The sequence below is a fragment of the Mytilus californianus genome, unplaced genomic scaffold (assembly GCF_021869535.1).
Source record: "Mytilus californianus isolate M0D057914Y unplaced genomic scaffold, xbMytCali1.0.p SCAF_3, whole genome shotgun sequence".
NCBI classification, from domain to species: Eukaryota; Metazoa; Mollusca; class Bivalvia; order Mytilida; family Mytilidae; genus Mytilus; species Mytilus californianus.
Window position 1 is genome coordinate 92,823,767 of NW_026262679.1, and position 15,865 is coordinate 92,839,631.

Genomic DNA, 15,865 nt, shown 5'->3' on the forward strand with positions numbered 1-15,865 from the left:
CATTATTTAAGAATTGTTCACGTCATTCAAGTGCATGCAGCATTGCCGAATGTCACGTAATTAGCTATATATAATCCCTTACGTATCACCCTCAAATCAAGAAATTTAATATTTATTTATTATTTCACATAAATGAATTTTGACAGAATCGTAGCTTCTTTTGTTGATATATATCAAATTGAGTAACACGGGTTCTACTGTTCCTTAAGGGGCCCGGCTCTTTTTCCCTGCATGGAACTCGGAACACATATAATTATTTCTTATATTTTTTCAATGTGCTTCTTTAAAAATTCTAATTTTCTAAAACGTATCTTCACCTCTGAATATTATCAAAACCATAATATGTAAATTTTACATCAAATACCGCAATTTGGGGAAAATACAATTATATTGATTCAATTTTCCGCTTCCATAGCATAAGAATTCGAAATATATATTTGAAGAAGAATGCAACGCCCCCCCCCCTGTTTTAATTGTATAAACCAAACAATATTCAATTTATAAAATATACTCTGATTTCATGGGGAAACTTCTCACCATTTAAAAAAAATATCAAAGGGGCAATACAAAATTATTTAGTCACAGATTGAGAGACAACCACATTCCTTAAAAGGAAAAAGACTAAAAAAAAACAGACAATATGCCACAAAACATTACACAGGAAAGTAATGAAAATGAATTGTTGAAAGTCAATTTACATTTAAATTTTACAACATAGGTAGATCAAAATTGGACTAACAAAAAGTTAGCTCACTATAATAAGGATTTGAATTGTCGGTTTACATGGTGACGTATATATACAGTTTTAAATGGAAAATTAAATTTAACCATTATCGAACTGCTTGTCTTTATTCTGTCTCTGCTTCAACGTGTATATGCGGTTACCATGCAGTGGTATTGGCGCTTTATTTGTGCTTTCTATAATAGTTTTATCATTTGTTTTGTTCGGTTTATGAATGTAGACCAGTATAATTGTATATTTTTTGTCTCTTTATCGGCTTTATGTCATGCTTAGACTAGGAATAAAGATGACATGCTCAGATTACAAACATTTTTGTTATTTGACATTTCTTTCCTGGCAATATAATTATCTGTAACGCTGTTGTAATATATGTGAATATAATTCTTTTCATATTGATCGAATCGGATGCAACAGTTGGACATTTTTTCAATTCGAATGTCACACGCAACTACAAGTTTGCCATCTGTTGATGTTCGTCATGATTTTTCATATTAAATGTCGTCACCACTTTATACCATCACACATATACATATATTATTTTCGCTTAAATTGCGACATTTACCATATATGGGTTGTTTACTCGTATTATATTCTACTCCAATTTCCTATTTATTTGTTGTTTATTATACTAGCGTTTAAAAACATCGATGAAAAGAAGATTAAAAAATAGTTACTCTACCAGTGCCTGTTTAACAACTGTTTGTTAATTTAACTAAAATATCTGACGGCGATTCAAGTGAATCCCATCCCCATTTGTCCAAAATATATTAAACATCAACTACGCAACATGAAAATGCCGACTTAATCCAGTCGAAAAACGATAAACACAATAATCAAAATGTAATTACACGCAACTATATTGCATGTGTGCACGTAACTGCGTTTAATATTACATAATAGTGAGTCTATTATTTTTTTGATAATATTGAAAATCAAGTTGTTCAACGTGAAATCTAACAGTATCTTTAAAAGCCACAACAAACTGTAATGAGAAATTCGTTTGTTCTTCATAAATATTTTGTGTAACCACCAACCCCCTCCTCCTCCCCCCCCCCCCCCCCCCCCCAAAAAAATCTTATTGAAATACAGATTCAGCATGGAAACATGATCTGTATTTAAATCAGATTGACCACCCCTCAAAATTCGGCACGGTCCAACTTACATACTCTGGACTTGGGACAGACACATATAGAATATGGCGGGGGTAAACATGTTTGCAGGTTCCAAACCCTATCCTCGCCATAACATGGGCAGTGGTGTAACAGCACAACAACAAAAAAGAACAAACTATAAAAACATGTTTTTTTTTTTCATTTCAGAATGGAATTCTGCTGCCAATATTTATCTTCGTCCATCTTATTCTCTGCTTTTAAGAACGATGATGTTTTCTAGTCGGATCAAAAATAAGGTCGTACACAGTTGAAATGTACTTATACCAAACCAGATAACACGTGTATCTTCAATTTAAATTAATTTTTCAATCATAATTAGTAATGTGCAATTTCTCATACTAAATATATATATAAGTTCGACAGAGCTTTTTCTGATATTATCGAACTTTTATTGCATAAAATAAAAAAGCTTAACGGGGTTAAGTGATACTATACAATACATTTATACAATATGCCAAAAACATAATAATTTTTATTACTTCGTAATAATAATTGATAAAAATGAACATTATATCGAACTAATTCTAATTAAAAATGTGATATATTTAGATTTGGAACTGTGTAAGTATTTTTCATGGTTATTTCATTTTTGAATTATTAAGAAAAATAAGTTTTAACCGTTGTCCATGTTGACATTTTGTCCCGTGGTGAGCTGAAGACTGTATGGTGACCCCTCGAAATCGTTTGGTTAGTTTTGCAGTTGGGTTACTGTATCGTGGGCATATAACCCGACATCTCCTTTTATTCGCCATAGACATAATTTGGTTCAAAATAAAAACAACAGAGGTATAGTTTGCTAGATGCTTTGATGTAAAACAAAAAATATTTTTTTAACTAGCTACAACGCTTTGCAACATGCATGAGTTAGACCTCTGTATAAAAATAAGAAGATGTGGTATAATTGCCAATGAGACAACTCTCCAGCAGAGACCAAATGTCATAGAAGTTAACAGCTATAGGCACCGTACGGTCTTCAACAATGCACAAAACCCATACCGCATAGTTTGCTATAAAAGGCACCGAAATGACGAATGTAAAACAATTCAACCGATAAAACTAACGGCCTGATTTATGTACAAAATAATGAACGAAAAACGAATATGATGTACAGTAACAAACGACAACCACTGAAATACAGGCTCCTGACTTGGGACACGCACATACAGAAAGTGGCGGGGTTAACAAGTTTGAAGGCGCCAACCCTCCCCTAACATCGGACAGAGTTGTAACAGTACAACATAATAAAAAGCTATAAAAATCAGTTGAAAAGGGCTTAACTCATCAGATCGATACAAAGCAGAAATATATAAAAAAAACACAGACCGGACGGGCAGGGTACTTATACATCCCAACAAAAAAAAAACCCACTAAGTACAGATCTGAGAGTACTCACAGTTACTGACAGCTAGTTCAAAGCCATTAACAACTAATACAAAATCATGCAACTAAGATTAAAATATCAAACGATCAGTATACATCTAACGTCCAATGGATTTAGTGTTATGTCGTCATTAACAGTCAGAGAAAATCGATGACCTTATGCAATGCCAAGATACAGGTAACGACAGATTGTAGAGCCATTGATGTGCATATGTATATGAAAAATAATGTGTAGTTTGATTTTAATTTACTGATAACAAAATCAATATTTATACCAATAAAAACAATTGTCAAAGATCTAATTACAGTGTTGAATTTGTAACCTTTTAGAACAAGTTTATTTCAAGGATTGATAAGTTTACCCGGATCGGATCCAAATTTCCGGGTTTGGTAAACAACATCTCCGTAAAAATTAGAATTTGCTATCCTGTTTAAAATAACAATTTAACCATTTGACGAGTGACGCCGCTCACGATATCCCAGGCAGAGTCCATCATGGACATACGGAGAAAAGATTCTGGCTAAATATCAAGTCGTTTTGTTCAGTGGCTCCTGATTAAGATTAAAGTGTGACGACAATATGTGTTGCATGTACGAACTTCAGATGAACGAACAGAGGAATGGACGGACAAGCTTATTGCAATAATACCCCCACTCAGATGGGGGTTATATTCATTTTCTATCTCGTAAACAACACATAGCTTCATTTCCAATAGAATGTTGGTATTTGTTAAATACGTCCTTTCTCGTTTTTTTTCGTACAAATACTCGGAATTTGTCAAAACCTCAGGCTTTCTTTACAGCTTTGAGGCTTTTAGACCTTCTTAATAAAGCTATATAAAAATAAGGAGATGTGGTATGATTGCCAATGAGACAAATATCCACCCAAGTTTAGATGAAGTGGCTGTAAGCAATTATAGGCAACCGTACAGCCTTCAACAATGAGAAAAACCCATACCGTATAGTCGGCTATAAAAGGCCCCGACATGAAAAATATGAAACAATTCAATTGAGAAAAACTAATGGCCAGATTTATAACAAAACAATTTACGAAAATAAATATGACAGACATGAACCAACGACAACCACTGAACTACAGGCTACTGACTTGGGACAGGCACATAAAGAATGTGGAGGGGTTAAACATGTTTGTAAGTGCTCAAACCTCCCCTAACCTGGGACAGTGTTGTTACAGCACAACATAAGAACAAACTATAAAAATCAGTTGAAAATGGCTTAACTCATCAGATGGATGCAAAGCAGAACAAATCTAACAAAAAACACAGACCGGACGTGGCAGGGTACTTATACATCCCTAACAACAATAGGCACAAATAGAACCTAGTTTAAATGAATATATGGACAACTGCATATATTCTCAGTTCAGTTTATAGTACAGATAAAAAAGAACATATTTGAACATATAGATGTTTTGGATTTCAGTTAGCGTAATCTATGTATTACTGGTAAATTATTAGGTCAGGGATTTCGCTACCACAAATTACTTTAAATCTTTACTAAATTCTTCCATAGATACAAAGATTTGGTTTGCAAGTTTGGCTGTATCTGTAAAGAAACTTATTTCAAACGGAAAGAGCAGCAGCGTCGTTGTTGTAGTATACCAGCAACCAAGTAAAGAGTGAAGAAATTTGTTATGACAATTTGTGTATATACATGTGAATTTAGTTGCCAAATGTGATGTTTAAACCCAAATAGGCCTATATGTTTTTTTATGAATTTAGGAATAGTAATTGGAGAAAGTTTTATATGTTGTATAATAATGTACAAAAGAAAAATCATAAGTCAATAAAATTAAATAATGATAAAAAAGCCAAAAGGTTTATGTATATTATCATCATTTTTCTTTAAATAAAATAGACGATGAAGATCATTTCTTATTTAAATGTACACAAATGAAAACTTAAGACTTGAATTCTTAAAAAAAACCCTATCTATTCAAATATAGATGCTATGGATAACTTGGATAAATTGGTTTTATGTCTTTCATGTCCGTCAGTAATGCGGTATGCTGCTACAGAGGAGAGTGGATTCAACAGCTGCATGACATGTACATATATATAAATTCATGTCTTGTATTATATTATTTTTGTGATGCATTACTTTACTGTAATGTGTTATTTTGTTTATTTTCATGTATGACATCAACCCCATTGGGGTATAACAGTGCAGTATTTCAACATAATTTTGACTGCTTTTTGCTAGCCTACCGTAACTGCAGGACTTATGGGAACGCTGTCCAGGAAGACAAACGCCCACGCTTATTAAAACTGGGTTAGCACAAACCAGATCTTACGAAGTATCAGTTTTGAAGTCTTTGATTTGTCTTGCGGCTTTGAAGAAAAATACTTGAAAGGTCCAGAAAGAGCATGTGATTAGGTTACTAAAGTCAGTTTTGACGGATCTCAACCCTCCCCCTTTTAATGTTTATGATATTCAGTGGACTAACAAAGATCAACAAAGGGAAGATAAAAGAACATACAGGAAAACCAGGAAAAGTACAAATAAAACAAATGCATCAACTTTTGTTAATTAATTTATCCTGTTTTTTGTGTAAATTTAATAAATAATTATTTTTCGGGCTCCGAAAAAGCAAAATGAGGATGTTAAATTTGATGACTATATGCCTTTTTGTGCTTCTTCGTTACATTTGTTTGTTCTTATGGTGATTAAGATGATAACACAATGTTGACTGCTGTACCCCTATTTTTGACATTTTTACCTATTGTGTCTGTTTGTTTTGTTCACGCATCGTTGTCAATATAATGGAAGTTGATGCGACTGTCATACAAGTGAGAGGTTTAGCTAGTATAAAACCAGGTTCAATCCACCATTTTCTACAGTAAGAAAATGCCTGTACCAAGTCAGGAATATGACAGTTGTTATCCATTCGTTTGATGTGTTTGAGCTTTTGATTTTGCCATTTGATTAGGGACTTTCCTTTTTAAATTTTCCTCGGAGTTCAGTATTTTTGTGATTTTACTTTATACCAATCCTTTTGTAAGACAGTGAGAGCAGACGGCATCGTTGTATTTTGATGAAAATCATTTTGTTATTAAAACACTTTTTTTTTAATTACCTATAGCCAAGTAATCTCATATTTGTAACTTCCTTACCAATGTTTCGTAAATTATAGGACTGTTTAAAAAACACAGCAAAAAACTCTACGGACAAAAGTACTGTCAACTTTGAACTTTCACCTGCATACGGTAAAATCTCTGACGTCATTGAAATATGTGTGGATAAACCGCTCCGATTGCGACGATGCATTCATAATCAAAATCATGTTATGAAAACAAGGACTAACACAGTGAGAGACAAATCATTGGAAGTGTTTATAAAACTGTATAATTTTATTGTTTTATATGTGGATGAAACAACATTTTTAATTCAACTATTGTGATTTTTTATAACAAGTACGTGACGTATGTCAGCTGTTGACTTTTGAAGGATATGGGTGAAACAAAGCCCAAAGTTGTGATCATCGGTGGAGGGATCTCCGGGATAGCCTTAGGAGACCATCTCGCTAAAAATGGATTCAAAGATTACGTTATACTTGAAGCGTCAAATAGAACAGGCGGTAGAATTTATACCGTCAATCTCGGTAAGTTATCCGAGTGTAAAATGTATGCCATGGATTCATTTCGTGATAGTTCTGTACGTTCTCGTTTGGAAAAATTGTCACCTTAGCAAAAAGAAAGTAACCCAATATCATAGTAAAAATATATTACAATAATATATTAGTATGTTCATTTGTCGGTATCATTAGGCGATTGTGCACGTCTTTGTATTTTACGAAATTACATTGCCTGAACTCGATGACACATTTTTAGATTTTTGTGAATGATTGTGTGAAGGTCAAAATAGGACATATGTACGTCTGGCAACAAACCAATCAAATTTCTACCTATAAATAGAACCAGTTTTACTACAGGGAAATACTGCTACACAAGGAAATCATTTGTTTTCAAGAAAATGTTTGGTAGACACATTATTTTTTCATTTCACATGTTCAAAATGTATACTTGGACCTCTTTCCGGATTTTATCAGAATTTTGCAGTATTTTAAATTATCTTCATCCTCTGTATGATGTTGCCATTGTTGGTATATTTACATGTATATCAAACAGATAAAGAGTTGAGAACACTGGGCCTTGTTGTGGATAGTATACCTAAAAATAATATTAAATAAGAATAATATTAGACCATTTTAAATGTTAGTACTCTCTTCCCACAATGTTAGGTCAAGTTGAACTATTTTATAAAATATTTTTATATGCAATTTTATTAAATGGCATGCTAAAAGGTACAATAAGAAAATGTAGATTAATACAATGTCAAATATGACAAAAATATGTGTTACAATATTATTACGTTCACTGTTACTCCAAAAACAGTTTTCATGATAAACTCTTGCTGCCAAAATTTACTGTCTGGATAATAATTTTACAAGCCACTATATAGGCTGATGGACCTGAGGCTGAGTGGAGACTAATGTCCTTAAAATTTTATATTACATGTATTTGATGGTTTGAAATGCTCTTTGAAACTTCACCATACTGTATAGGTAGGATTAAAGATTTTTGCCACATTATTTTCATGTGGCATTTTTTTAAGCCATGTGTACTGAAGTGGTGCAGTTCTAAATGGCAGCCTGTGTCTTGTCATAGTTTTTGTACCTATTGAACCAGAAACAGACAAGCGCATGGTACAATTGTACCATGCACATGTCAGTATTATACCACAAGACATCATGATGAGATGTCACTACTTTGCACAATGCAGTATCTATAAGTACAATGGAAAATTGTTCCCATCATAAAAAATTGTAACCAAATCAATGTTTATATGAAATAAGGACATGTGGTATGATTGCCAATGAGACAACTATCCAACAGAGTCTGAATGAAGCGGATATTAGGAATTATAGGTCAACATACAGCCTTGGACAACAATTAGTAAACTCATACTGTATAGTCATCAGCTATAATTTTTTTATAATAGGTACAATTTGGGGCCTTTTAATAAAAGGCGCAAATTGTAATTTGTACCTACGTTGTATACATGTATGTACATGTATCATGAAAAATTGAAACCAACTCAATGTTAATATGAAACAATGACATGTGGTTTGATTGCCAATGAGACCACTATCCAATAGAGTCCAAATGAAGCGGATATTACCAATTATAGGTCAACATACATGTACAGCCTTCGACAACAATTAGTAAACCCATCTGTACTCTATAGTCAGCTATAAAAGGCCCCACCATGACAAAAAAGTCTGGTAGGAAAATGCAATATATGTTCTTTGTTATTAGTAAAATATGTAACATGCTTCCTTTCTATTTCTCAGTCTTTTCCCTTTATTTTTCTATAGAAAGCTTATATACAATTAAAAGGATTTGGTACATGTATGTTTACCAATGCGACAACAAATCAATAGGGTCTGTATGACGTGGATTTAAGCAACCATAGATCACCCTACAGCCTTCAACAGTGTGCAAAAATCCAAATAGTCCTGAAGCTTTTAAATATCCATCTTTTTGACATGTTTGAAGAAGTTTATATTATATTACATGTACAAGTAAAAATATCAATGTACATGTACATTTATAAATGTAACAATCAGATATTTGTTAAAAAAGAAGTAACTTCAAGTAACGAAGTCATAGTCATATTTATATAATGTTATGTTACATATATTGATGGTGCAAAACATTTCCATGGCCATGAATTGGAACATGTACATACACAAGGTTCTCACTAAGGATTTTTGAAGGCGAGTCTTTGGCCATGATGAGTCCAACAGTGAGAAGAAGAAATTGTATTGCCATACATGTATAATTTATTATTTCAGTCTCTATCACAAAGTAGAGCATGGAAATGACATCAAATTTAGATTATTTTTAACTTTTGCTATAAAATGATGATGTGAGTGCTCAATTTATACAACATTTTACAACCTTAATGCACTTTGGACTCACCAGTTTTGAAAATGATGAGTCCAGACAGATTTTCACGAGTCCAGGACTCATGGACTTGCCTTAGTAAGAACCCTGCATACATGTAGAATGTAAAACCATTGACCAGAGTATACTTGTATTCTCTTTGGTACATATGTCACTGCTTTATATAGGATTGACTTTTTGTTCCTTTTATACATATCATTTTTGCACACTCAAACTTTTGAATGTAACCATTCTTGTTAAAATCAGTTTATTAACTTACATGTATTATTGTAAACACCCATTTAGTCTTCCTTATTACACTTTCTGTAACCACATATAAACCTGACATATAAACCTTGCATCTGGTTAAATGATTGTTATGACTACATTTGTACATATATACATTCTTTCTGAAAATGGCACATTAAAAATTGAAGTTATAAATTTTAAAAACCAAAGTAAATATCATGTACATGTTAAAGCCAAGAACTCCATTAAAATTAGTAATGTTTTTCGAAGAAAATGAAATTCTAAATCAAGTAATATAACTGTTTTTAACTATGATGTTTTTCAGATGCCGAAGGCCATAAAGCGGAAATGGGGGCCAATTGGATACACGGCATAGAAAGAAACCCAATTTTTAAAATTGCTGATGACAATAATTTGCTAGAATTGAGACATGGTAATAAAGGTCTTCGTAATAAAACATCCTTTAAAATGGAAAACGGAGATGAAGTAACTGAAAAAATAGTCAATCAAGTAAATTTGAACTATGGGCAACTTATTATGCAAGCAGAGGATTTTTATCAAAGTGGTATGCCCACAATGGAAGAAAATGATAGTGTTGGAGCATTTCTGGAACGTGAATATGAAGACACTTTGGAACGGTATACAAATGGTGACCGTCATGTTAGAGAATTGTTGTTTGATCAGCGAAAAAGGCTAGAGTGTTGTATATCTGGCTGTGATACATTGTCAGAGGTTTCTTTGAGTGAGTTTGGAAGTTATGAAGAACTACCAGGTGTTCATTATACAATCCCACCAGGTTTTACTGCAGTTTTAGAAATCCTAAAAAGTAGTATTCCAAAGGAAAATATTTTACTCAATCATCCAGTCAAATGTATACGATGGAATAGACAATTTCCAGAGCCAGAAAAAAATGTTTATGAATGTTGTGTTGAATGTGAAAACGGTGAAAAATTCTATGCAAATCACGTAATATGTACAGTTTCACTAGGTGTTTTAAAAGCTGCTTGTGATAGGATGTTTAGCCCACCATTGCCTAAAATGAAATTAGATGCAATTGATGCAGTAGGATTTGGCATTGTAGACAAAGTTATTGTTCAGTTTGATGAACCAGTGACAGAGCCCGAATTGTTTCGAGTAGAACTTGTGTGGGACAATGATCTCATTGAAATGAATGATCTGCGACACACATGGTATCGTAAAATATACTCCTTTGAAGTGGTACATGACAATGTTTTAGTTGGTGAGTATGATAGTTAAAGTGGCATTGTTGCTATCTAGACTGTCTTTTTTTTTCACCTAGATTGAATCAACGTATGAATAATGAATTTTTAAAGTTTAAATTCTGTTGCTGTGCAGTTAGTAATTTAAAAGACCATCATGACCACTCTAGTATTGCTTCATCAGTACAAATATCATGTAATAATATATATACTTTAAGTATTATCAATGATTATAAGATACACCTACGAGGACCTTAACCCGATTGGCTGTATCTAATTTACACCAAGATATTAAGGTTAATACAAAAGAATGATTTTAATAATTTAGGAGAGGGGTCTTGCAGCAATTTGATATATTTTATGGTAAAGCATGATAAATGCAGGATATCCAATCTTGGTTTAAAAAAAACTTGCAGAACATTTTTTGTACTACTAGAGAGTCTTGCATGTATGTACGTGAATGTTGGACAATGTAAAATTAGGAGGCCAAAGTCAGTTTGATTTAGCCATTTATTATTTATTTACTTTTACTGTTCATGTACATGTACATGTACATGTATCTGAGGAAAAGGGTGTTTTGTTTTTTCCTGAAGTGTTTTGAATAATTTTTCTTTGTGGAGAGATTTTTGTGTAAATATTTCTTTTTCGGATATTTATATTTATTATTAAGTACTGTTATTATCATGATTATTATTTAGTTGTTACCATGCATGGTACATTTGTAACAGAACAAAATCAATAGTTACCAGGTGCTACAAATGTATTTGTACATGTACATTGTATGTATATACATATACAGTACATTTAGGCATACTAATAATACTTGTGTTTCCACCAACCCAACCAGCCCTAATTTTTTGTCATTTTTATACGCCCGTTTACGGGACGTATTATGGTATACCCTTGTCCGTCTGTCCGTCCGTCCGTCTGTCTGTCCGTCCGTCATCAACATGTCGGACATTAACTCAAAAATGCTTTAACCAATTTGCATAAAACTTTGGTGAATTGTTTATATCTATTGACGTGAGCTCCCTTTGGTTATTATAAATTTTAGATTTTATGTTTCCGAGTTATGGGGTTTTATTCATTAAAAAAAGGGGGTTTTCCAGTTTTCGGACAATAACTCAAGAATGCTTTCGCCAACTTGCAAGAAATTGTGGTGAATTGTTTATATCTATTAACATGAGCTCCCTTTCAATTTTTATATATTTTAGATTTTACGTTTTTGAGTTACAGGGTTTTATTCATAAAAAAAAGGGGGATTAGTTACAGGGTTTTATTCATAAAAAAGGGGGATTTTTGAGTTTTCGGACAAAAAATCAAAAATGCTTTGGTGAATTGTTTATATCTATTGATGTACTCTGTTTAGAATTTTATAAATTTTACATTTTACATTTCTGAGTTATGGGGTTTTATTCATTAAAAAAGGGGGGATTTTTCACTTTTCGGACAACTTCTCAAAAATGCTGTCAGCAATTCTCATGAAACTTTGGTGAATTGTTTATATCTATTGATGTAAGCTCACTTTACATTTTCATAAATTTCTAATATGACATTGAGATTAAATTGAACTTTATTTGTTTATAGTCTGACAACAGATTTACTAAGTATTGCGCAACAGCACAGTGTATTGCACAACAGCAAGAAATCTTTAATTGAATATAAATTCAATTCATATAACCAATTTCAAGTTCTTTGACTACATTTATTCAGAAACCTATAATATGTCATAAAATATTTAATACAATCCAAATTCAGACCTGTATCAAGCTTGAATATTGTGTCCATTTTTGCCCCAACTGTTCAGGGTTGGACCTCTGCGGGTGTATCCAGCTGCGCTCAGCGAAGCAGTTTATTTGAACAAGCATTTGTTAAAGTCAGACTTTTGAAACCAGTTAAGAAAACTTTTGAAAAATACAAAAATAATAACTATCGTGTATTTTTATGCCCCCGCCGTAGCGGAGGGGGCATTAAGTTTTACCCTTGTCTGTCCGTACGTACAGATGTACGTACGTATATGTACGTCCCAAAATTGGTTTCTGTTCTCTAACTTTAGTTTGCCTCAACCAAACTTTGAAACTTATACACAATGCTTATAACCACAAAACACAGATCAAATTTGAATTTTGGTGGCATCACTTTTGCTGTTCTAGAGTTATGCCCCTCTACAAATGGAAAAATTGCTGAATTTTTCGTTTCCATTCTCTTACTTTAGTTTGCCTCAAACAAATGTTATGAAACTTATACACAATGCTAATTACCACATAACACAGATCAAGTTCGAATTTTGGTGGTGTCACTTTTGCTGTTCTAGAGTTATGCCCCTTTACAAATGGAAAAATTGCTGAATTTTTTGTTTCCATTCTCTTACTTTAGTTTGCCTCAACCAAATGTTATGAAACTATACACAATGCTTATTACCACAAAACTCAGATCAAGTACAAATTTGGGATTCGTCACTTTTACAGTTCTTGAGTTACATATATGTACATGTATATCCCTTTATAACATTATATGCAAGGAGGGCATCATCTGTGCCCCATTGACACATTCCCCATTTATTTAACTTTTAAAAATATATCTGATCCAATTTTATAAAAAAATGTTTCCAGAATAAAAGATCTTCAGTTAGGAATGCGATGAGTAAATGATCTCTGTTACATGTACATGTAAGTGTACATTGTAGGTCTTGCATGCTAATACTGTTCTTCACCCTTGTATTGGGTTCAGAATTTTATGATTTATTACTATCCAGGTTCAACTGGTACTTTAATACATTCATTCATGTACATCCGTCAATTATTACAAAGGACAAGCTCATCTCGGCCAGGTTTCTGAAAATTTCAAAGCTGGCTTTCAAATTATATAAAAGAGAAAAAAAGAAGGAAAGGTTGATTGCAGAAAATATGTGAAGCAGTGACTCAACAGAAATGTTGATCATGTTAATCCTCTCAGACAACATGCAGTGAAAACGATTAACTTTTAAGGTGAAGGGATGGTAAGAAATGAAAATGTAAAGTAATACATGTTCATGTGAAAAGAAAACATATTTGTTTCGGAGGACAGTAACCTGTGATTTGTCCTTGTGTGACATGAAAGCTGTGCAGTGTTGCATCAATAACTTATATATATATACTCTAACTCTGACAGTAAATTAATTTACCTACCATATTTTGCGAAATTGGTATTGTTGAAATGTTGTAAATAGATTGTTTTAGAATCATAAATTTGTATTTTTACTGTTCAATTGTGTGTGCATACAATTTTAAATGATCTTTTAATTTTAAGGGCATCCCCAGTCTGTAGAATTACAAAAGGTAAAGAGTTCATTGCCCGGTCAGTTTTCAGTCAATGGGTTATTTCATGTCTTCTGTATCGATTATAATGAAGGCTCAGTGTAGCATTTGCCTTCTTTCAATTGCATCGGTCAATAAACTTTCTGCACAATACTGACCTTGGGTGATGTTGATAATTTTGTGAAGAGAGAGTTGTTTTCTGTCTTACCCATATGCATGATATGCATGTAAATGATTTTTCTTTCCCCAATATAAGTCAATTATTTTCCCACTATGTTTTGTTAATTAATTTCATCCTGAGACACTGGAGAATATTTTGGTATTACTTAAAATAATCACTGCTTGTGGCTATAAGCATGGCCACATAAATTCTATTACAAATGTCAATGAATGTAATGAGCATACTTTATAATTTTATTTCTTTTTCAAAATTATTCTTTGGTCATTTCTAATGTGTTTGATATTGATTTGAAATTTTCACAAATAAATGGCAGAATGTTTAATTATTTTACAACTTTTGTGTCAAAAGAACATTTGTACAAAAAATGTATGGATGTTTCATGAACGGTCATCATGATGTCATGTGTGTTGGACACAAAATCAAAATTTTTTCATGGCAAATTAGCCAAAGTAGATATGGCACACAGGGATTGCTGTGCTGTATACATATCTCTTGTCTGTTTTACTGGTCATTCGGTCTTTAACTGGCCTTTGCCCAATATCTGGTGACCTTGGGAATGTCTGATATATTTAGTGTATGGAATGATTGTTAGGTGAACATGTCCGACTGGCAGGTCTCGTCTGACCTTGACCTCATTTTTATGATTCAGTGCTCAATGTTAAGTTTTTCCAGTTTGGTCTATTTCTTGGATACTATAAGCAATAGGGCCACTATTTGGTGTATGGAGCAATTGTAAGGTGAACATGTCTGTCGAGCAAGTTCATATGACTGTGACCTCATTTTCACGGTTCATTCAAAGGTTAAAGTTTTGTTGTGTTTGAGTCTGTTTCTCAAGTACTATAATATAAGCAATAGGCCTATTAGGGTCACTATATTTGTTGTATGGATGCTTACAGGGAGTACATTGTACATGTCTGTCTTGCATGTTTCATTTGACCTTGACCTCATTTTCATATCTCATGGGTCAATTTTAAGGTTTCATGGTTTTGTCAGTTTATCCGATACTATAAGCAATAGGTCATTTATATTTGGTCTATGGAATGAATGTAATGTGATCAAGTCTGTCTGGCAGGGTTCTTTTGACTGTGACCTCATTTTTTTGTCATTGGTCAATATTAAGTTTTCATGATTACATGTATGTCTGTTTCTTAGATTCTATAATATAAACAATAGATCAACTATATTTGGTGTTTGGAATGATTACATGGTATACATAACATGGTGTCTCACAGGGTTCATATGACCTTGACCTCATTTTTATTGTCGAGCCTGCGACAAAACAGAAAGCTCGACATAGGGATAGTGATCTGGTGGCGGCGGTGTTAGCTAACTTCTTAAAAGCTTTATATTTTAGAAGATGGAAGATGTGGATGCGTCATACTTTGTATATTGATGCCTTATGTTATGAAGTTTCCAGCTGTCGCATGTCCATTGTCCTTGACCTCATTTTCATAGATCTGTGCACGTGACTACTTGAAAAAAAAGTTAAGATTTTTTGTAATGTTAATTTCTCTCTTATTATGAGTAATAGGATAACTATATTTGGTATGTGCTTACCTTGCAATGTCCTCATGCCCGTCAGACAGTTTTCACTTGACCTCGACCTTGTTTCATGGATCAGTGAACAAGGTTAAGTTTTGGTGGTCAAGTCCATAT

At 33.0% G+C, this 15,865-nt stretch overlaps 1 protein-coding gene across 1 annotated transcript in view; it reads left to right on the plus strand.

Annotated features, from left to right (window-relative positions):
* The first annotated feature begins 6,545 nt into the window (after nucleotides 1-6,545).
* Nucleotides 6,546-15,865, plus strand: part of LOC127735449 (spermine oxidase-like) — a 49,778-nt gene continuing 40,458 nt past the window's right edge. Inside the window, exons 1-2 of the mRNA XM_052245616.1 lie at nucleotides 6,546-6,916; nucleotides 9,838-10,752. Coding sequence (XP_052101576.1) covers nucleotides 6,766-6,916; nucleotides 9,838-10,752 — 1,066 coding nt within the window. The 5' untranslated portion in view covers nucleotides 6,546-6,765. The remainder of the gene's footprint in view (nucleotides 6,917-9,837; nucleotides 10,753-15,865) is intronic.